This window comes from Tinamus guttatus, unplaced genomic scaffold (assembly GCF_059628265.1).
Source record: "Tinamus guttatus ecotype Peru unplaced genomic scaffold, ASM5962826v1 Tinamus_guttatus_pri_ptg000306l, whole genome shotgun sequence".
NCBI lineage: Eukaryota > Metazoa > Chordata > Aves > Tinamiformes > Tinamidae > Tinamus > Tinamus guttatus.
In genome coordinates, this window is record NW_028288840.1 from 831,416 (window position 1) to 853,181 (window position 21,766).

Genomic DNA, 21,766 nt, shown 5'->3' on the forward strand with positions numbered 1-21,766 from the left:
TTCAGTTGCAGATGGATGGCAATATGAAAGTTGACCTGCTGCATTTATTATTTATCAAGTTAGTCAACTATACATTTTTAAAGAGAAGCTTCCATCTAACTGAGAGTTACCCTAACAACAAAAAAAGCTTAAGTACTCGTTAGCAGGATAGCTAATATCCAACTTGTCATCTCAAAATACGACAAGAAAACAGTACTGGACAAATCCGCAAAAAGGTGCAGCCTTACTCAAAATCTGAGAAACATCTATGCAAGAAAAAAGTTACCAAAAAACTCAAAGACAAGCAATAAAAACATATCTCTTGAGGATCCTAGGGATAGTTTATAGGGATTGTGTCCATTTGCAATGGCTATTTTTCAAAACGAAGAAGTAGTACACAATTTCAAAGTCTTAAAATCATTAAGTATGAACAAAAAAAGGAAACTAGGACAGTTTGTCTCAGCATGAACAGTCACCGTTTCAGATCTAGAAATACAGAAGAACAACTATTAGAAAGAAAGTAAAAATGTTAACACTGGACATCACATAAATCAGGGTGAACAATTACTTCAATGCAAGTTTCAGGATGGTTATAGCTTGTTCTATTCTGAAGTGTCTCCCCAAAAAGCTTGATCAAAAAAAAAAAAAAAAAAAAAAAAAAAAAAAAAAAGTTCCATCTCCAAGCAATGCCTGAATTATGAAAAAGCACAGGCATATGAGCCATTAGAGGGCAGCATGTGCCTTTAAGTCAGCATCTAAGCAACTAGAATTTAACCTGACTCATGCTTTGGTTCACGTATAACATAATTGTCTTGAAAAACAACACAGAAAAGCCTATCATGATCATACTTCTATATTAACTAACTCGTTTCTATATTAAGTTACTCCTAGACATCAAGTTGCAAAGGAAGTGTGCGAGAAACCACTAACAGCCATAACACATAACACATTGTTCGTAACTCTGCCTTACACCGGCTTTGGGCGTTCTTTAAGATGACAGAAACAGGCACTACTGCCAAAAGAAGTGCTCCTATGCTCTTTGGGCTCCCAGCTATTGAGTTCTGCTTCTTCTACCTCTTCCTTGAGCCAATATTTGCATTCGTGCACCCCCAGTAAACCAGAATGTGAAACAGATCCAGATTAAAATCTACTCAGGACAAAGTCAAGAACACTATACAAATGAAATATTATTTAGAGAAATACTGGAATTAAAAATATTATTTCTGATTCAATTACCCAGGAATTCCACATAGCAAGGTCACCAGAGACCAAGCTCTCCTTGAACTTTAGAAATATAAAATGACATGCTGGGAAGGGTTTTAAAGATTCTTAAAGACTCAAAGTGTATATAAACGTCAACTTGTCTAAGTGGTCAACATCATAAAATGCATCCAGTTGCTTTACTCATTTTCAAGCTCGCATTAATTAGCATATTAAAATATGATGCAACAACTATTTTTGCAGAAAACAGATAATATCATCTTGATTTCATGTGTTTTTTACAGCTCTGTTGTGAAGAAAGCATTAATGTAGAGGTGGCAACTGACCATTCAAAGTCAACAAAATAAATAAGCTAACATATAAAACATTTATTCTGTCAACATAAAGATTTGCAGAGTTTGATATGAAATACTAAAATAGGTTAAAAAGTTTTATTTACTATAGGAAAGTGCCAGTAGGCCCTCACCTTTCCGTCATTGCTTTCCTAAAGTAAGACAAAACTGTTTTCTATACAGTAAATATTTACATTCTTCAGCTTCCAGGTAACTGAAAGCAATAACTTAGGCTCTGTTAGTTTCCAGAAAACTAGTACTTTAATCAGCTGAATAACAGACTGAGTACAAAAACCTGTCACATCACGGACAGAACATGTTTCCCTCGAGAGCATCTAAAGGCAGCTACAAGAGAACGTGTGGTTTCTTGTAAGGCAACATTGTTACTGTTTCAAAGCACCTTGCTGATAAAAATCAAGTTCTACCTCATCTCTGTCAGGCTCTTATTAGCCTTATGTGTTCAATTTGATAGCATATAATTTTCAAAAACACTATTTGCTTATCTTTAGCAGCACCACTTCAAACAGTGTTCCTACAGGAGCTTTACCCCCAGCTAATTTTGACTTCATTAAGTGGAGCATTCAAATTAGCTCTAAATTGTATCCCTTTCACAGATGAAGTAGATTAGGAGAACTGCAGAAAATTTTGTGGCTATTTTTTACTCTAGATTGAGTGCCCAGAAAATACACCAGATGTTTGCACTGAGGGATATCAGCAGGGTGGAGAAATGGGCTGAGGAGAACCTCATGCAGTTGAGCAAAGGGAAGTGCAAAGCACCAGGGAGAAACACTCCCCTGCAAATAACAGAGCCAGACTCTTCTCAGCTGGCACCCAGGGACAGGACAAGAGGCAATAGGCACAAAATAAAAAACAGAAAAATCCATGTGAATATAAGCACTGCTTCAAATGTGAGTGGGGCTGAACAGTGAAGCAGCTTGCCCAGAGAGGCTGTGCAGCCCCCATCCTCGGGGTTCCTCAAAACTCAGCTGAGCAGTGTCCTGGGCAACATGCTTCAAGGGGCCTTGCGGGAACAGGGCAATTGGACCAGGTTGTAAGTGACCTCTGGAGATCATCTCAGCTATTCTGTGAAGATCACATCTGTATTTGCACCAAGTTCAATACATAAATGAATAAATAAAAACCGCAAGCAAAGACACAAAGTTACCTCATACTTCTGTCAAGCAGAGAGTATTTAACATAACGTATTTCATGGAAAGGAATGCAGAATAGTGTTCCCACCAAAACCTTCCCCGAGTTCTAGTAATATGTACTTCAGTTTATCCATATTGATGGGCTAATATGATTACAAATTCAAATTTATGAACTCAAAAAAACAGTCTTCAGCTTAAAGAGATGGGGAATGGAAGTGCAGTGAGCTAAGCAGGGTATACTGGTTGTAACAGACTTAAGTAATGAAGCAATTTAATTTCTTGACATAAAAAGTCGTCATAGCAGAGTTAACAGTTACCTAAGCATTAGCTACCTTACCTGCCCTTCCAACATGTCTCTCTGCAGTCCTGCCCGTTCTTGCTCAGAACTGTTGGTTCTTCGAATTGATAGACTGTGGGATTTTCGCTTCTGCTTGGCCTGGCGAGCAGCTGCACAACTTCCACTTTCTATTGGCATTACTTCAGCAAGAGAGCTGCACAGGGGCTCCTATGATAAACTAAGGATAAGCACAACATGTTACAAACGGCTTTGCCAAGGTAAGCGGGGTTTTTCTTCCTCAAAATGGAAACATTTAGGTCTACCGAATTTCAGAGCTTCTTGGGGTGTCATTAACCCTTCCAAGAAGCAGGGATTCCTACTACTCACGGCTATGCTTAGAACAACCTAGAGTTCAAAAACATATACGCAGACATGTAAATAGAGAATGGAATCACTTCTGCATTATTTTTTCCATTAGATTTCATTCCACAACAAACCTCCACAAAAAGGAAATAGAAGCTATTACCTTGCTACTGAGTAAGCATTTTGGTGAATACTAGCAGTGACAGCACCAAAATGCTCCCAGAAAAAAAAAAAAAAAAAAGAAGTCAGACATACTATTTTCCACTGAAATGCATGCAAAATTAAAACCCAGCTGGAAAATGAAAGCAAAAAGACAGAGTAACTTTGGGACACTGTCAGGTTAAAATATATTATGCAACATTAAATGGTACTATACAAAATTTAATAGATGTTTCTTGGTTTATATATGGTGGAATTTAATTTTAGTGATAGAAGTTCTGAAATTGTTCTTTGAGAGCTCATGGCTTCGCTTTCTTAGAAAATGTGCTTGACTTACCAGGTCTGAGTCAGCTTGCACACATTTGTTCAAGCCAAATATGTATCTTGATACTCTTAAAGGCAGCACCTGACAGTATCACCAGCTAACATTACCATGCATTTCCCTGAATTCTCCTGTTTTAGGAAAAATCAAATCATGCTTGATTTATTGAATTAAAAAAAATGGAGAATATGTTCTTTTTACAGATATATAATTTCTGTATATTTCTGAAAATTGAATCTGGCATTTATCAACAATTATTTTAGTTTTGTGGGGCACCAGTTGTTAAACACTTCAAATTCTTTAATATTTATTATTTAAAACTTTTGAATCCTGAACATTGAGAACAACAAAATTTAAAAAAAAAATCATTCTCCAGCATAAATTATTATTGAAACAAATTACAACTGAAAATAGCTGCAATCATCTGCAGAGAAATAGGAGAGCAGAGTTGGTAAAGCTGAAAAGGCAACTGAGCTTCCTTTAAGTTGATCAGAGAAAGTTTTAACCATACCCATGGCCACTTCCAATTCAAGATCACTAAACTTCAAGCTAGGAATGAGCACCATAACTATTAAAGAGATTTGGTATCAAAAAGCTCAGTGTCTTTAACATTTCTATTAACAAGTTTGGTTCTCAGCTTTTTAACATATCATAAAGCCAAGGAAAAGCGTAGTTTGCTAAAAACAGTGTGGGTCATGAATGAAAAAGGCTTTCACTTTGGATTTTTTTTTTTTTTTTTGCATCACAAAATGAAAATATGAGACTACCTTTAGATAAGGTTTTGATGTGAAACTCCCCTATAAAGACTTGGTATTTTAATTAGTTTTTAGAATACCTGAGTCAGTTAAAATCTACAAGCTGCAGTAACCTGACATCAGTCCCATAGCGAAACGAAAATAAAATTCAGGTTGCACCAGAATCTTGTACTTAAATGATTCTGGACTTCACGCAACCCTGCACAGTCCTTCCCTGCACCTAATCTCAAAGGAGCTTTTGACGTATGATTAATCAGTAGTAACTAATTAGCTATGCTCATAAATTAAAACAAGAAGGAAGAGAAAGAATTGCCATAATTTCTTATTTCACCATTTTTTTTCCCTCCATTGTGGCTAGATTCCTCTACCACCGAAAGAGGGGACTGAAGTAAAAAACAAACTTCATCAAGAAATCATTGATGATTTTCCGGGCTTTACCAAGTATCCTCCTGTTCTGAAACACCTAGTCAACCAGCGACAGGCTTTCAGCATTTGCCACATTTGTGCCTTTTTTCGAAATACAACCAGATTAACAAGCCACAATTACAAGATTCTCCTCTACCCCTTTTCCTCCCTCTTTTGGGAATCACTCTTTCAGCAGCTTCCCGTTCACCAGAATTTGGAGGGTTCAGGAATCCTTTTGGGGGCCCACTGCCCACCTGCCTGTGCACACACATATGCACATGCAGACATAGTGCATGATCTTACATCTCTACATGATACATAGGCATACAAATTGGTTTATATCATTTTACTTGAACTCTGTAGAAGATTCAGAGTAAACTAACCTGATTTCCAGTCCCTGCCAGAGACTGGCTTCTGAGTTCTGTGAGTCTTAGTTTACGTAAGCTCATGAGGAACATGAAGATAGTTTGTACTTTCTCTCCACTATCCATTGTTTTAACTTGGTTAACTTCCACCCATCCTCCATTGCCAAGTTACCTCATTTCACAGAAGTTAGGCAAGAGGTATTCTTCCCTGGATAGCTCTGAGTCTGCACACTTTTGGCAGCCATAAACCAGCACAGTCTATCAGTGGAAAATTTAAAGGGACACAGTTAAAATCACAAAACTGCATTTTTACGTAGTGCAATTTTCACGTAAATTTCATTTTGGTTTCTATTTTCATGGCTAGTAAGGAAACAGAAAAGATCATTTAAGAAACCCCTCTGTTGTTTTATCCATTTGGTAGCACTTGACCTGCAGTCAGGTTCACTGACAGTAACTCACTCTCCCCATGCACCAGCAGGACCACAACCCTCATGCACCATTCTGGAGAGAGCAACATGCACAGCCTCCCCGGAGGTCTGCGAGAGGGTGCACCAGCCACAGCGAAGCTGAAACCAAAGAGGCAGCAAGCAGCCATGTGCATATGCAGAGTACAAAGGAGAAAGTGAAGGGAACTAGCTTAACTGGCCTTAATACTACCCTTAAATCCATTGAAGAACCTTAGAAATTTTCAGTAAGGCAGTAATAATTGAGAATGTTTAAGATCAAAATGTTAATTCAGCTGGGGGAGGGAAATAACAGTGTCCCTTTAAATATTCAAATCTGTGACAATTTCAAAAAGGTTTTGATCTTGTTATAAGGTTTCCAAAAGGAGATTTCACAAAACAGATCCTTGGCAATATGATGCTAAAACAATAAATAAATAAGGTGCTCGTTTCTAGCAGTTACCTGATTCCCCTTATTATGTAAGGTTTTCAAACAACGAAAGTTACCTGTCCAGAATATCAGTGTCATGTTACATATCCTATGAAAACCACATTAAATATTGATTAGTCAAACAGTCAGTAGTATATAAACCAGTCACAGTCTTACACATTTTTGAATCTTTAGCAGTTACAATGCAGTTAGGAAAGGGGGGGAAGAGGGAAGTTATGAATACAAGTTAAGGGTAGGCACCTCATTTAAGTTAAACAAAGTTTAAAAAGTTTCCAAATGACCTATTATAAATTGTTAGTCAGATATAGTTAACCATAACTTTTACGTGCTGCAAACTGCGTTCCAAAAAAGATAAATTCACTTCCCTTCTGCTTGGTAGAATTACAGTTAGTATGAATACGATGAGTATGGGACTCTTGTTTCCCTAAAAATCCCTGAAATTCCCAGAAATCGTGAAAGCTGAAAGGCAGCATAAAGCATTTGAAAATAAAAAAAAGACGAAGAAAAGTATTTTCCAAGGGGAATGGAGGAGAAGAAAAGGGGAGAAGGGGTGCTATATTACTGAACTATACCCAGTCAACAAGTACTGTATTATTAAAAAAAGAGAGCTTATGGGATATATTGAGCTATTCCGCTCAATCATTTTGGAAAATGCTGTTTGCAGTGTGTTCTTCAACACAGTGATCTGTTAAAGCCTCGAGAGACTGGTAGCAAACAAATTCCTAACAGTCAACCAGCAGAAACAGGGGGGAAAGTGTATCCTAGAAAACAGTGTAGACCATAAGTGCTTACTACATTCTGAGCGCAAAGATACTTCAGCATTTCAATTATCCTGTTTAAATCAATTCATATTGTATTTTACTCTGCGTTAAATTAGAATTTTGCCTCCTACCTTTCTGTAAGAGACGTTACCATGTTTTGAGTCACAGGAAATACTCCATTTGAGTAGTAGTAAAAAAAAAAAAAAAAAAAAAAAAAAACACGTCTAAAAGTACTGTTTTATTCAGCCACAGTAAAGAAATGGCACTGAGCAGAAGTGCATACACCACTCTCATTACACTTAGAAATCACCTCAGTGCAGTGGTTGTACTTGTACCCAAGTAACTCCGCTTGCCTGTGTCTCCTACTCTTGAACCTGGACCAAGAGCGAGCAGGCTCTGGCAGGGAGAGAATGCCTGGGCTATGCAGGCTGCTGAGGCCAGCGAGAAAATCTGTTTATGAAGTGTCAGAGCAGAGCCAGAATGGCTACAGTTCTGCATTTCCTTTTTTGTTCATTCAGCACAACACAGAAGTCTGCAAAGGGAAAGCATAAGGAAATTTCAGTAACATCTCTTACCCAAGATCTCCCTGCACCATTTTGTTTAGACTTGAGCAATATTAATACTTAACCTTTTGAGGACTATGGCATAAAACACAAGCAATTTTACTGTATTTGTGTGTGTTCTTCTATCTTTTAAGCAGTTTGACATTTCTCACTTTCAAACATGTTTTAGAATAATATTTCAATGTACACTACATTATAAAGAAGGGCTTATTATAACAGCAATTATTCATTTGTGGAAATAAAGTCCTAAGATACAAAGATGTAAATTAACATATTTTTACACAAGGAGAGAAGGGAAAGGGGAAGGAATGATGATATTTATGAAGGACAAAATTACATGCAAATCAGCTTGATAGCATTAGTCATGAATTAAAAGAGCTTTTAAAAAAATATCCCTGCAACCTTTACAAGTATGTAAAGGAATCAAATTTAAAGGAATGAAACTTCCATTTTACGGTCTTCAGTGAACAGTTAGTTTCAAGGATGCTATACATTTGCTGTAGTTATCTCAATCAAAGTTTCAAAAACACAGCACTCCCGAGAAAGCAAAAAGTCTGTTTAGCCTGTTTTAAGAACAGTTATTTTGTCTAAGAATGAATTCCTTTGGGAGGGAAGATAAAAAGGGACTGCACACCAATGAAATTTAAGCATGTTACACAGCTGGAAATCAGCAATTAAATCTTCAGCACATTAGTGGTTATGTACAAGCATCTGACACCAACATCAAGCAGCATCCAGGCCAGTTTTCCTGCTAGCGAGCTCTGAGCTTGCTGATTCCACCCTATCAGCAAATGTTGCAATTGCATCAAAACACAGCACAGACCTACGGTCTGCCCAACCATCACTACCACAGCAAGAAACACTCTCTTTTTGGCCACCAGCGTGTTTAGGCACTTACTCCAGCTGATGTTAAACAACCACAAAGAGCAAATCTGGACAACTCTCTATTTTGTTTACTGAATGTGTTCAATGTTTAGACGATCCAAGTGCTACAGACACAACTGGCTAAACAAACAGGGTAAAATACAATCTTGCATTTAACAGCGATTATTTAGCTATAAGTATATATCAAAACATGCTGTACTGACTGGTATTTCTGATTAGCTGACTTTGGTAAAGAGTTTAACAGACAACACTGGGCCATGCTAGGTTACGCACTGGTGGTTAAATCCTAAAGTATGTCTAAAGGCTGCGGATTCCCTTAGTTGCTTCATAGACATTTTAGCCCTCATTCCTGCATTAGCAAATCTCTAATTGCTCAGAAGAAGCCCAGATGTTGGCTGCATGCACAGGACTGCAAACATTAGACTTGAGGGTGAGGAATCCCAAGGAAGCTTGAGCACTAAGATGGTTTAACCAGGGATTTGTGTCAGGAAGCACTGTGCCTCAGAGGCCACAAACATAGTGTTACTCTCTAAACAAACAACATCTAGGTACTTACTACCAATGCATTGCATAAACTGCTATTACCAACTCTATCATCATTACTCTTCCTTTAGGAATACCTTATTTGCTGGTAAATTCTTATCTTTTACTACTTAAAACATCCACAAAAGCAATTAAATTTGACAGTGGCGCTTATTAGGGAGCTTTTGAGAAGCACCAGTAAGTAACCTCCGTGCAGGGCAGTCTTGCAGCATTTCCTCCCACGGCCTCTCTGGAAGACAGGCACATCCGCCAGCAGCGTGCGGAGCAGCTCTTCCGTATCCAACGTTCCCGCCTTGACACGTTAGGATACTTTTCCAAATAGTCAACAAGTGTTCCTCGAGAACGATAAAATAACGAGTTACTCTCGCTTATCAGGAGCCCCTCCTGCTGGCTGCCCACTCCTCAGTGGTCACACGTAAAGCAGTGCCGGCCCTTCCCAGCGCAGGGCAGAAGCTGCAGCCTCTGCATCAAGCCCCTCACCTTGGCCTTGGCCTCCCCTCCCAGGACAAGCTACTTGCGCTAAGGCTTAAAAATCCCACAACTTAAACAACTCCAGTCTCACCCCAAATGTATGAAGAGGAAGCATTACTTAACCCTGACACGTACTAATTTTAGTCTGCGATTTATGGATCGTACATAAGGAACTATTATTTTAGAGCATTTCCACTGCATTGAAAAGACTCCTCCTGTGACGATATCAGCTCTCCCAAGCACCTCCGCGCGTACAATCCACATATACAATCCATTAAACAAACCCTGCATTTGAGAAGGGCACAGCATAGGGACGTGATGGAGAATCACATTTCGGCAATAAAACCTTTTGGTTTTACTTAGGGCGCTAAACCTAATTTGGGGACACGTGCAAGTGTACAAATAAACAACTGATATAGAAGAAAAAAAGCCACATTTTACACTGGCCTTTGCTTTAAGTGCTAAGGTTTGATGCAGGTATCCTTCTTTCAAAATAATTGACCAAATCAACAAAGTAGAGAGCTGTGTTTAAAGATTTTGTAGGAGAACTACTGTGCATACAAACATGCACAAACACACACACAAAAAAGAAAGTAACTAGTCCATGCTCGGCACATCGTCTTGCTGCAGATGAATAAGCTTCCTATCACAAAAGATCTTATCTAACATAACATACACCTAACACAACTGAGGGTTCTTGGGGTTACCAGCTTGCTTTTAAGAACATCACATATAAAGTGACAAAGGTGGACTTGTTTGGAAGAGGGTCTCAGGTCCTTTTTTAAGCAAAAGCTATTTTGCTGTAATATTGCAAAGTGACTACTGTAACAATTGACATTTGTGTACTCCCAAGCTTTACTCAGTGGCCCTAAAGCTATTCCAGCAGTTCTTTACGTAAATCCATGAATCACAGTTACACAAAAAAATGCATTTAAAAAATGCTGTAATGAAAGAAACTTTGACAAGTCAGGAGATGCAACAGAGGGATAGGAAAACACACGCAGGAGATCCTCTTTTCTCACCAACACCGAGGTGTCCTTGAGCAACACTTCAAGGCTTAAGAAAACAACTTCCCCAGCTTTGCACGCACAGAGGGTTTTTATTTAGAAACCGCCATCGCCCCAGCCCTGCACAATCCCATCAGCTCTCCTCACAGGGCGATTTCTACGATTATTGCCCAGGGAAAGCGGGAGGAGCCGCAGCACACGGCTCCGCGCGGGCACCCCGGGCCGCCGCCCCGGCCCAGGGCCGCGGAGCGCCCCCCGCCGCACGGGCCGCGCGCGGGGGGTCTCCGGGCGGGAAGATGGCGGAGGGAGCGGCGCGCGGGCCCCGCACTCACCTGTCAGAGCGGCCGGAAAGGGCCGGAGTGCGGCGAGAAGGGCCCGCAGGCGGGAGAGGAGCGAGATGAGGAGGAGCGGGAGGAGGACAAGGATGGAGGACGGGGCGGAGCAGGCGGCAACGAGAAGCCCCGCGGCGCCGCGCTCCGGCCCGACGCGACTCTCGTGAGCGGCCCGCGCGGCAACATCCGGCGGCGGCCGGAAGCGCCCCCGCCGCCCCGCGCCCGCCCCCCGCTCCCGCGGGCCGCCCCGCGCGGAGCCTCCCGAGACCGCAGGTTCCGCGCCACAAAATGCGGTGTCCGCGCCGCGGAATGCGGATTCCCGAGCCTGGTCACGCCGAGGGAATCCCAGTCCTTTCCAGTAGCGCAGCCGTGGGCGCGTGGGCGTTTGGGTAGAGAAATGTCTGTGAGACAACGCGCAGCAGCTCCCGGGGCAGGAGGGCCCCGGGCAGAGCCCCCTTCTCTCTTCCTTTGGCTTTCGTTTAGCTCCTTCGTTTAGCCTGAAACGTGTGTCTTCTGGACATTCATTTAATGCCAGCATTTTAAAAGCTGAGCTATATCTTATCCTATTTAGCCCGAGTGGACACCAGTTCTGGTTGCACTGTCCCAGCTGTGGGTTAAAAACAGAATGAAACTTCTGTGTGTGTGTCTGTATGTGTGTGTTACTTTTGTTTCTTTTTTCCCCTATGTATCTAATGGCTGGAAGATACCATCAAGCTCTACTTTCTTTCAGGGCATCTGCAGACAAAACTACAGAAACCACTACATTCGGCAGGCAGGCTGTTTGCTTTGAAGCTTACAACACGTAATTGAAATGTGATTAATTCCTTTGCTGATTAGCACTCGCAAAAGCCTCCACCTAAAATTCACATTCATTGCAGCAGATTACGAAAGTCAAAGGAGACCTTTAAAACTGCCTAATTATTTTCCCTCTTCCTACAGATTATCTTGCAGCCTCAGAAGGCTGCAGAGGTTAAAAAGGCCAAGTGAATATGTGCTTTGTACAGGGAGGACTAAAAATACTGCATTTTTTTTTCACGTGCTTGGCAGCCTCCCACTGTCTTTCCTCTTCTTTTCCCTTTCCACCTCATTTTCTGCAGTCATATCTTCACTGCAACTGTATTAATAAAATGGACAAAAATAGTGTGTTTTACTAGTTTGCTAAAGCATTTGTTCCGTAATGCAGCTTTTCCTTCACTGGAGGCTATTCTACAGCATAACCAGCCTAAAAAAGTTCCCTTCATTTTTGCCTACTCTTATCCTCTTTCCACTTTCTGTCAATGTGAGTTCTCACAGTTAGTGCAGTTGCAGTATCCCAGCCACCCAAGTTACAAGTCCTCAGTTCCTAAACATACATCTGTTTAAATCTCATTATTCTTCCTGAAATTATTTTATCCTAATACAATTCCATCATAGGATAATATTTTCGTCTATATTTTCGAAGATAAAAATGTCCAGAGAGAAAATAAGATCTGCATATGAGATATCTCAGGAAAAATATACTTGGTGACTTCTCGTCTCCTGTTCATTCTCCAACAGAAGGGGCCAGTAAACAGATCATTCTTCATGTTTTTATGAAGAAGAAATGCAAAATGCTAAAAATAAGGGAAGGCGTGGCTTGAAACTATTTTTTCTTTGATCTAGGGTAAGTTTCACCTTACAACTAACAGGCATTGTGTGGATGTAGTTGCTTTTCCAAGAGAGAAGGATGGCAGGTAATCCTGGGGTCCTGCTGGCCCTGGCCTGGTTTTTGTCATGGCACCACAGAGGAGCAAGACGCTATATAACTTGTGTCTAGGCGTGCAGAACTGCAGCCTGCCGCTGCTTTTCACATTACCCCCTCAAAACAACACATGTTCACAGGTGGAAATGCAGGCAACTAGGGAAATATGGAACGATACTGGCTGGCGTAAGCCTCACCAACAGCTAATAAACCTTTTTTTTTTTTTCTTATGAGCACTGTAAACACTAGCAAAGTTAGGTTGTCCTAGACATCACCTTCCAGATCCTCTGCATTCCTTCTCCTGTTCCTTCGTTGGACTTAGGAACATAGGGTAGGAAAGGAAAGCTGTCTACGGGGCACTGGAAATCAGCAACAGAACAGAGTAATTGTTGAATCTCCTAAATCAAGATTCCCCAAACCTGAAAAAGCAGCAGGAAAGGGCAGAGCATCCTGTCCTGAGCTCAAAACAAGAGAGAGAGAAAAAAAAAAAAAAAAAGGTCTAGAACAGAATAGCATTCTAGAAATATTTCTCCCTTCATATACTTAATAAAGCTCTTAATTACTCCTTTCTAAAAGAGCTGTTTCCTCTATTATTGTGTTAATTATTTATTCTGTACATAAACATTTGGAGGCTGTCCATTCTTTCCATCAAACTTTAGAAGCAAAATGAAAAGCAAATGCAATATCCTACTTATATATTTAGCATACATGTATTACATTTCCTCCCCAAAGCCATCTGTCTTCCTTGAAGAGAGCTAAAGCCACCCCACTCTTCTGAAATAGGTGTTTTAAGGAGAGAAAGATCAAGAGAAAGGCAGTGGGGCTGGGAGGGATTCGAGTCCCCATTCAGATAAAATCCAGGCTGCTGTTTGCTCTGCAATAGGTGAGTCACTTAGAGCAAGGATTTCTGAGGAGCTGTGACTCCACGGCACAGTGAACTTCTGAGCGGGCTTCTGTACTTGACAAGGGTGAACTGGAAGTCTTTAAAGTAAATGAACAGGAAGATTAAAAAAAATGGCTGGGTTTGAAGGATGGAAAACTCTAGTTTTATTTAGTGAAACTGAAAACTGAAGATAGGCTTATTCCATGAGAGAGTCTTTGGATCCTAAAGCTGAGGTCAAATCCCAGGTTTGTTCCTCATTTATTTCATCTGGTGGCTTACTGTGTTCTGTTTAACTTGATGGAGAACTAAGATGTGTTAGTGTGTCTGATAGGAGTGAGAGGAAAGATGAAAGAAGTGACATAATTCACCTGATCCTGAAGATGCTTTTGGTTTTAGTCTTGGCAATCTCATCCCCACAATCTCCAGAGACACTTTGCTGGTGTTACACCTCTGTGCTCCTTAGCTGCTGTGGTGACATGTCAGGTCGGTCAGCTTCATGTTTAGGTCACCATCTCTGATTTTCAGGACAGCAGCTTCTGCTCCAATAGGGATTTACTGACCAGAGAGCTCATTGTTACTCTGTTGTCTTCACATGTGATGCTCTTTTGTATGTCCATCTCAGTATTTAAAATAATTCTGAGGTATTTGTATAGCTTATGTTTGATCATATTAGCAGACTGATAGAAAATAACACACAATTTGTCCTTTTTAAAATTTTTGAGCTATGAAACTCGGAAGTGATAAATATGTGAAGGATGTTTTTCTACAAGGCTCATTGGTTGCTGCGTTCATGCTGAACAGTGACTCAGGATAAAAGGAAGTTCGTTCATGTTTCAGTTCTTTCTCACAGTGCGTATTAATGTTCTCGTGTTTTCAGCACTGATAGTTGAAAGGATGTGCAGCAGATGGCATTTTCTTTTTTATTATTATTTTTATGTTCTCTACTGGTTTCAAGCCACTTCCACTCAAACCACTTCCTGCCCTTACACTGCCTTAACCAGGCTCTTCATAGGGGAGCCCCTTTTAAGAAATTAGCTGTCTATTCTGCTAGTAATTTTTCTAAATGAAAGCCCATCTGCCTGTTTACTGAAAGAATCGAATCAGAAAGTGCTAGGATGTGAGCTTGGAGGTGATCGCGGGAAGTGCTGCCACCAAGACGACTCGTGGAACATCATTTCTGAGCCTCTGATAGAACTGAGCTGCAAGTCCAGATCTGCAGTCGGATAATAAAGCAGCAAAAGCAGCTTTGTTCAGCAGCTGCTCAACTGTGGTAACACAAGGTTTCCACAGAGGCCGATTTAAGGTTCCTCTGCTTTGCAGACTGCCCATCTGCACCTATCTAGAGCTGCCCTATCTGGGCAGTTCATCTCTGCATTCTGCCTACAGCTGATCCATCTACCCAGATACTCACCAGCATGTCTTTCCTTGTCCCTTAAGAAGTTACTATGCTTGGCATTTTGCGTGTTTGACTAATCTAGTGAATGTCTTCTGCACCCTGTATGTACTGGTGAAGGAGGGGGGACCTGCTCTGCATTCCTCATTCCTGGAGTGCTGTAGCCTGAACAGTCATCTCTATGAGACATGCTTAACCAGTGAGGCGCTGCGGCTGTGATGCAAATCACAAACACAAGAAACGTACTACAATGAGGAAAAAAAAAAAAAAAAAACTTGTTCAGCTCTCTGGACACCTGGTTATGGCACTTACCACAGCAAATGCTCACAGAGCTGTTTAGAAAGTGAATCCCAAGAAGTGTATAGCACAAAGTTGGCTAGTACAAAACTGCCACTCCAGCGCAGCCCGTTTCAAGGACGAGGGCAGCACTTAAGGTTACAAATACTCGGGACTCCTGGTCGTTCCCAGGGCTCGCGGCTCCCCACGGCGGCAGCCCCGGCTCCGTCCCGCGCCTGCCGGCACCTCGCGGAGGGGGCGAGCCCCTGTGACCAACACGGGCTCCCCGTGCCTGCCGGCACCTCGCGGAAAGAGCGAGGCGCCTGTGCCCGACACCGGCTCCCCGCGCCGCCGACTGCGGGGAACCCGGGGCCGCCCCGAGCTACCTCAGCGCGAGACCGCCCCTGCCCCTCACGTCACGGCCCGCCCACCTCCCCGTTCTCCCCCTGCGGATTGGCCCGCGCCACCGCCCATCCCCGCCACGATTGGCTCCGCACGACGCCAATCCTACCGCGGCGGCAAGCCCCGCCCGCGGGGCCCCCGCGCGCGGTAGTGGGGCGATCGGGCGATCGCGTGACGTCAGCGTCTCGCGGCGCTGCCATTGGCGGGCGCGGCGGGGGGCGCGATGTGGCGCGTGCTGCGCCGGGCGGCCCGCGCGGGGGGCGGCCGGGGCGGCGCGGCCGGGCCGGGGAGTCGCTGCCGCCACCGCCGCGTGTCGCCACCGCAACCGCCGCCTCCGCGCGTGACCGCCGCTGCCGCCACCGGCCTCCGCCTGCTGCACGCCCGGACCGTGAGGTGAGGTGAGGCGAGGCGAGGCGAGACGAGGCGAGAGCGGTGGGTTCGGCCGGGGGTGCTGAGGGGATAGGGAGGGGCGGGGGGAGTCGATGAAGTCTCCGAAGCTGCGCCCCAAAACGTTCAGTGTTTGAGGTACCGCGGTGGCTTCGCGTTACGGGGTAGTTTAAAGGTGGAGAGAACGTGTTCTTTGCTATTTGTTTGGTTTTTTTTTTTCACCCTATGCTCGTGGGGGGGGGGGTACGGGGAGGGGAGCAGAGGTTGCAAGGATCGGGTTGTGTTTTTATTTTCCATTTTGGAAACGCCTCAGTCTCCTGGGCTTGGCCCATGAAATCTGATTACCCGGTTTTACTGGGCAAAAGGGGAAACTATATATATATATATATATATATATGTATGTATATACACAGCTGTGTGCTGTCTCTCTGGTGCTGTATGCGCAGTGCAGAATTTCTGAGCAGAACATGCAGAGAATGTGCTTTTAGACACATTTTTCATCAATTCCGGGGGAAATTTAGCATTGATTTCTTAATACTCTATCAGCCCCTCAAAATGTGATGCTCGAGTCCTGTTCTGCAGGTGCAGCAGTTACATGGTGTTTCTGGATAGCAACAATAAAAACCTTTAAGCACCTACCTTATGTCGCAGGATGATGTGTATTGTGGGCAGGAAACGTCAGAGAGAAAGCTTAAAAATACAACTGGTACCAACCGTGTGAGGAAAAAGAGCCATTTAATCCCTGCTCGTGCTCTGCCTGCATCTCCTGGGTGTTAACGTTGCCAAATGGCTCCTCTTGCCTCCGTCAGCGTCTTCGGTGGACGGCGTGTGGGGAGCGCGATGCCCGAGGTGAACACGGACGCGCTGGACGAGCAGCAGGTGCAGCTGCTGGCCGAGATGTGCATCCTCATCGATGAAAACGACCGCAGGATTGGGGCGGACACCAAGAAAAACTGTCACTTGAATGAAAACATTGATAAAGGTGCAGTCTGATTGCTCAATGAACCATTAGGTTTGATTCTGTATTTTCGGGAATGTGTTAATGATTAAGTTCAAGCCTCTTGCTAGTGGGTGTTGATCAAACGGGGGTAAGGTTTCCACACGAGGCTTAATATTGAATTTCAGAGAGTTGCGACATGGGGGAACAAACAATAAGAGGCAGCAGCAAAGGAGAGAAAGGGATGATTATAGATATAAGCCATATACTTTCTGTACTTTGGAATCATGCATTTTGATGATAAATTGCTATTGTTTTTCTGTTAGATAACTGGTTCTGTGTGGCTCTCCTAAAGAACACAAATGCCTCTTCACTGAGTTCTTTATGAATAGAAGAGGCTACAATTTTTCAGTAGCTAAGTCAGAATTCTGCCTCAGCTACTGGTGATCAAAGGTTTTCTGTTTTCTTTTTAATTGCTTATCAGATTCACTTCTGGTTGGTCACATTTGCGAATTTTCACATAGTAGTTTGTGACCTTTCTTTGGGTACTTATGGGTGCTCTGAGGAATGATACAAAGGATACAAAAGCCTGAAGAATGAATATTTTTACTATTCTTAGGAAGCTTCCCCTTCCACCACACATCTAAATTCTTGAAACTCCTTGAAATTCCCTCAGCAGGTTCAGGGTTTTAGTGTCATCTCTTTCTGATAATAAATTTATGGATAGTGAGCCTTCATAGCACCTGAATGTGCATCATCAAAATGGCGAGCTAACAGTTTAGTTGGTGTCTCCTCTGGTCTTGTTGATCTTAAACCTTTTGTAATTTCTTAATGTTAATTCTAAGTTGAAATAGAAATTAACTAAGAGTTTTTCTGCAAATACATTTTTAAACGGTAATGAATTTTGACTGTTGCAGGCTCCTTGGGTTTTTTTGTGTGTGTGCTTTTTTGTAGTTATTGTTGGTTTTCTAAGATAAAGCCTTTCTTCTATGCTATTAAACTGTCTTTTTATGTTTTTTTTTCTTTGCATTAAATATTTTCTATGCTTTCTGTTTCAGGATTGTTGCACCGAGCATTCAGTGTTTTCTTATTCAATACAGAAAATAAGCTGTTGTTGCAGCAGAGATCACATGCTAAAATTACTTTTCCAGGTTAGTGCAGACACATACATTTATCAAAATGCTTTATTTAAACCAATGTTTACTTTTAGAAGAACTTGAGAAGTACTTTTCTCAGGGATGCAGCAAGGGAATAATGGGAGTGCTTGTTTATTGTTACACATATTCTTGGGAAATGAGTCTCTCATGACTTGTTTGATCCTGTCTGCAAGTGTAGAGTGTGTGGTGTTTATCATCACTGCTGAAAGGCGTAATTAGGAGAGTTGGAGCAGTTACTCTGCAGTATCTCTGCAGAGTTGAATTGTTTTTATTCCACTGTAGCTTGTAATTGATACGTTGTGGAGTCCTCCTGCTTGGGGAGCATTTGTGTTGGGCCTCAGCCAGAGCAGGGGACCTTCTCTCTCTGTAAATCTTAACAAATGCTCTTGTTGCCTCTAGAAACACTGAGACTGCAGCCAGACTGTGTTGTTTTGGAAAACTCCCAAGCTATTCCTATAAATGCAAAGAAGCATAAAAATAAGAAGTGGAATGAAAAGGAAGTAGCTTATGTGAGATACACTGGAAAAAAAACTAAAACTGTCTGTTTTGGAGTTCCATCTGGAAAACAAGCTTTTGTGTTTCTAAACTTTTCCAGCTGTAGGAAGAAAGATCTTTCTTTCCTTCAAAAAATATTTGCCTTAAAGATAATTTTCCTTAATCATGAATAAGTCAAAATGGCAAGTGTAGTTTGTAGGTAACTAGATTGTATTTTAGATGCTTTTGATTCTTAAAGATTTTTAAATTCTTAAAGATCAGGGATCAAGCTGCATCTCTGCCTTGGTTTTTAATATACTTGACACAGATTATAGAAGGCCCATTATATAATTACAAGCATGAACTGCTTATTCGCTTGATGTCAGTTAATTTTTGCAAGTTCTGGGAGAATGCTCAATACTCTATTGAATATAAACTCCCCAACGTTGCTTTAATTGTCATTTACAGATAAACAGGGTTACTGTTTTAAACACTGCAGTGATGCAAATTTCTTGCAGATTGTTTTACTAACACGTGCTGTAGTCATCCACTAAGCCACCCCCTGGAACTAGAAGAAAATGATGCCATTGGTGTTCGGAGAGCAGCACAAAGACGACTGAAAGCAGAATTAGGAATTCCCTTGGAGCAGGTAAAGGAAAAAGGGAGAAATGTAAATCATCAGTCACTATCAGGACTTCCCATGGTAACTGTATCTGGCAGACAGGGTCAGCCTGAGACCTAAAACTGAATTTAACTTCAGTTCTTGATCTGGATTATTTAATGAGTATGAGACTTATTGCTCTATATTTTGGAGTCTCAAAGGCTTATCTCACTAAGTGCGACTTTAGAATATTGAGCCAAAGAGTAAATCACACAGTAATGAAACATTTTGTTGCTTCAGTGCTCCCTGTGGGTGCTGGGGCTGGCTCTCCTGCTTGCCCAGCTGGGGTGAGGAGGCTCTGTGCTGAACTCTCTTGCAGGGGGCTGCAGAGCTGCTGGGCCTGCTGGGCAGTGCATCCCTGCAGGCCGAGTTTCCTGCAGGAAAAGGTGGTCAGAGCACCAGGTGCTGCCTCCAGATGGATCAAACAGCCCTCTCCTGGCACCCTTCTTTTCGGGTGGCAACTTAGGAGTGCACAGAGGGCAGGACAAAACCGGCTGACTGAGGCTGGTGGTTGAAACCTCTTCCTACACCATGTAACTATGTTTGTGTCACAAACAGAGAGAAAAACAGAAGGGTGGTACTGGGAAAGAAGATGGTTACGTTGTCTCAGGAATTACTTACCTTGTCTGCAACTTGCACCAGTCCCTAGCAGAACAGTGTTGTACATTTAAATCCAAGTTTTGATCTTGGCTTTAAATGATGGTCAGGGCTTTTGGTTGGGAATAAGGGGAAAGTGCAAGTGTTTCAGTATTGATTTAGTGCTTCAGTAAGTGTACATTGAGCTCTGGTAAACACTATTTAAAACTTGCTTAAGTTATTGTATAGAGAAAGAAAATGCCCAATATACTCTAGGGTAAATCTGGCTAGAGAAATACTGGGCCATCTATGTGATTAAAAGTGCAAGTGCAATTAAAAGTTAAACTTTTTTTTTTTCATGGTGATTATTTGTGAAGAAGAGAGAAGCTGTTATTTATTCTGTGAGGTCTGTACTCTTTTTTTTTTGTCTTGCTGCCTGTTCTAAAATGTGTTTCGGTTGTAGGTTACACCCGAAGAAATCTCTTACCTGACACGAATTCACTACAAGGCCAAGTCGGATGGGATTTGGGGTGAACATGAAATAGACTATATCTTATTTGTACAGAAGGATGTGACACTGAATCCTGACCCTAACGAAATCCAGAGCTACTGTTACGTGACACAGAAAGAACTAAAACAGCTCTTGGACAAAGCCTCCAAGAACGAAGTTAAGATTACTCCGTGGTTTAAGCTAATCGCAGAGACCTTTCTTTTTAAGTGGTGGGATAACTTAGCTAACTTGAACAAGTTTGTTGATCATGAAAGAATACACAGGATGTAAGCAGCCAGCGGCGGGAGGCGCTGAAGGCTGGCAGTGGTGTGCTGTCTCACCAACAGTGTGGCAACTCTCACTCAAGTGCTAAAAAATGCAGTCCACATGGAGCACATTTAACAAATAACTTTATCCAGAAATGTTTGTGGGTTTTTTTTTTTTTTTTTTTTTTTTCCTCCAAATGCCTCCCTCGAGCTCTCATTTCCCCTGTGTGAATTTAGCTTGCTCTCATTTAAAAAGAGTAATGGTAACATAGGAAGCTTCCTGGCTTTGTCTTTCACCATGACCCTCACCATGGGCTATGAAAGAATCCTCAACCTGTGTGCATCCAGTTTGCTCTTATTTCCTTGTGTAAGGGCTACATGTGCTGGCAAGAGAAGCTTTACATCACCTGTCCAGCTCGTTCAGTACAGATAGTATCTGTTTAGCTTCACAGGGCTTAAACTCCCCTTTTTTGGTTAAGTAACAACTAAATACTGGCTAGTTTTCTGAACATCTTTAAATAGAAACTAATGGTTAATTATTCCAAATGCGAGTGCTAGGTACCTGACATGAGGCAGGTTCTTTGGAGGATGGATGTGCTATGCATGGCACCTCTCCAACTTCCACAAAATGGACACTCTGATGAAAGCTTTTTTATTGCAGTTACCTATTGAGGCCCTTTGTGAAGTCCCTGAAAACTCAAGCCTGTGATTTAAGTAGTTGAGTTGTTTAAACCCCAAAATTCAAGTTTGAGAGTTTATGGCATTACACTAAGTCTTAATTTTAGCTAACAAGAAATTCTACTTGAGTGTTAGAGCTACTCCTCTTGAGCTTGCGGTTGATTACTGGTTAACAGAATAGGGTTGTTTTTTGTTTTGTTTCTGTTGCTGTTTTTAATTAGACAGTGGGTAGTGAAGGATATTTAAATCTGAACTTACGTACTTTTTTTTTTCCCCAAAAAAGGCTTTAATTGTGATGTCTTCTAATAGCACACTATTCAAAAAGCTGTATTTCTTTGAGGTTAATCTCTACGAGATTTTCTAATAACATTAGACATTAATCAGTTCTCGCTGTATGTGAAGCAGAATTGTAACTAATCTGTACCTGGTTTTATGATAAAAGCAGATTTTTCAAATGCTTTTTTTTTCCTCTCATCTCAACAATTACAACCGCAGCATTGAAGTTGTTATGTGCCAGCATCATTTAAGTTTTAGGGTCAAGTTCTTGTGTACTGGATGTGTTCTCTTACAGCAAATAGTGGTGGGAGAGGGAACCGTAAAATAACAGCTCTATTGAATTCAGTGCAATCAGCTACATTACCCTCGTAATGTATTAGGGTGTACTTTTAAAAGAAATGTGAT

General features: G+C 41.9%; 2 protein-coding genes across 5 annotated transcripts in view; one reads left to right on the forward strand and one right to left on the reverse strand.

Annotated features, from left to right (window-relative positions):
- WDR37 (WD repeat domain 37) overlaps positions 1 to 10,849 on the reverse strand; it is a 37,347-nt gene extending 26,498 nt beyond the window's left edge. For 2 of the 4 annotated variants that reach the window (XM_088528176.1, XM_088528173.1), the window contains exons 1-3: positions 10,786 to 10,848; positions 6,280 to 6,311; positions 3,021 to 3,198 (exon numbers count right to left, since the gene is read on the reverse strand). In XM_088528176.1, the coding sequence (XP_088384302.1) occupies positions 3,021 to 3,158 (138 nt within the window). In that variant the 5' untranslated portion in view covers positions 3,159 to 3,198; positions 6,280 to 6,311; positions 10,786 to 10,848. Of the gene's footprint in view, positions 1 to 3,020; positions 3,199 to 6,279; positions 6,425 to 10,785 lie in introns of those variants that run through there. The other 2 variants (XM_088528175.1, XM_088528174.1) reach the window with 2 other exon arrangements.
- Positions 10,850 to 16,665: 5,816 nt separating this feature from the next.
- On the forward strand, positions 16,666 to 20,436 carry IDI1 (isopentenyl-diphosphate delta isomerase 1). Its single transcript, XM_010214612.2, has 4 exons — positions 16,666 to 16,828; positions 17,842 to 17,934; positions 18,933 to 19,063; positions 20,115 to 20,436. Exons 1-4 carry the CDS (start codon positions 16,687 to 16,689, stop codon positions 20,430 to 20,432), a joined length of 684 nt encoding a protein of 227 aa, XP_010212914.2. The 5' UTR covers positions 16,666 to 16,686; the 3' UTR covers positions 20,433 to 20,436.
- The last annotated feature ends 1,330 nt before the right edge of the window (positions 20,437 to 21,766 follow it).

Excerpts from the sequence above, each read along its gene's own strand:
- IDI1 (XM_010214612.2), top strand. The coding sequence starts at position 16,687 with ATGCCCGAGGTGAACACGGACGCGCTGGACGAGCAGCAGGTGCAGCTG. Across the intron at positions 16,829-17,841 it reads GAATGAAAACATTGATAAAG|GATTGTTGCACCGAGCATTC; the intron begins GTGCAGTCTGAT and ends TTTCTGTTTCAG. Across the intron at positions 19,064-20,114 it reads TAGGAATTCCCTTGGAGCAG|GTTACACCCGAAGAAATCTC; the intron begins GTAAAGGAAAAA and ends TTTCGGTTGTAG.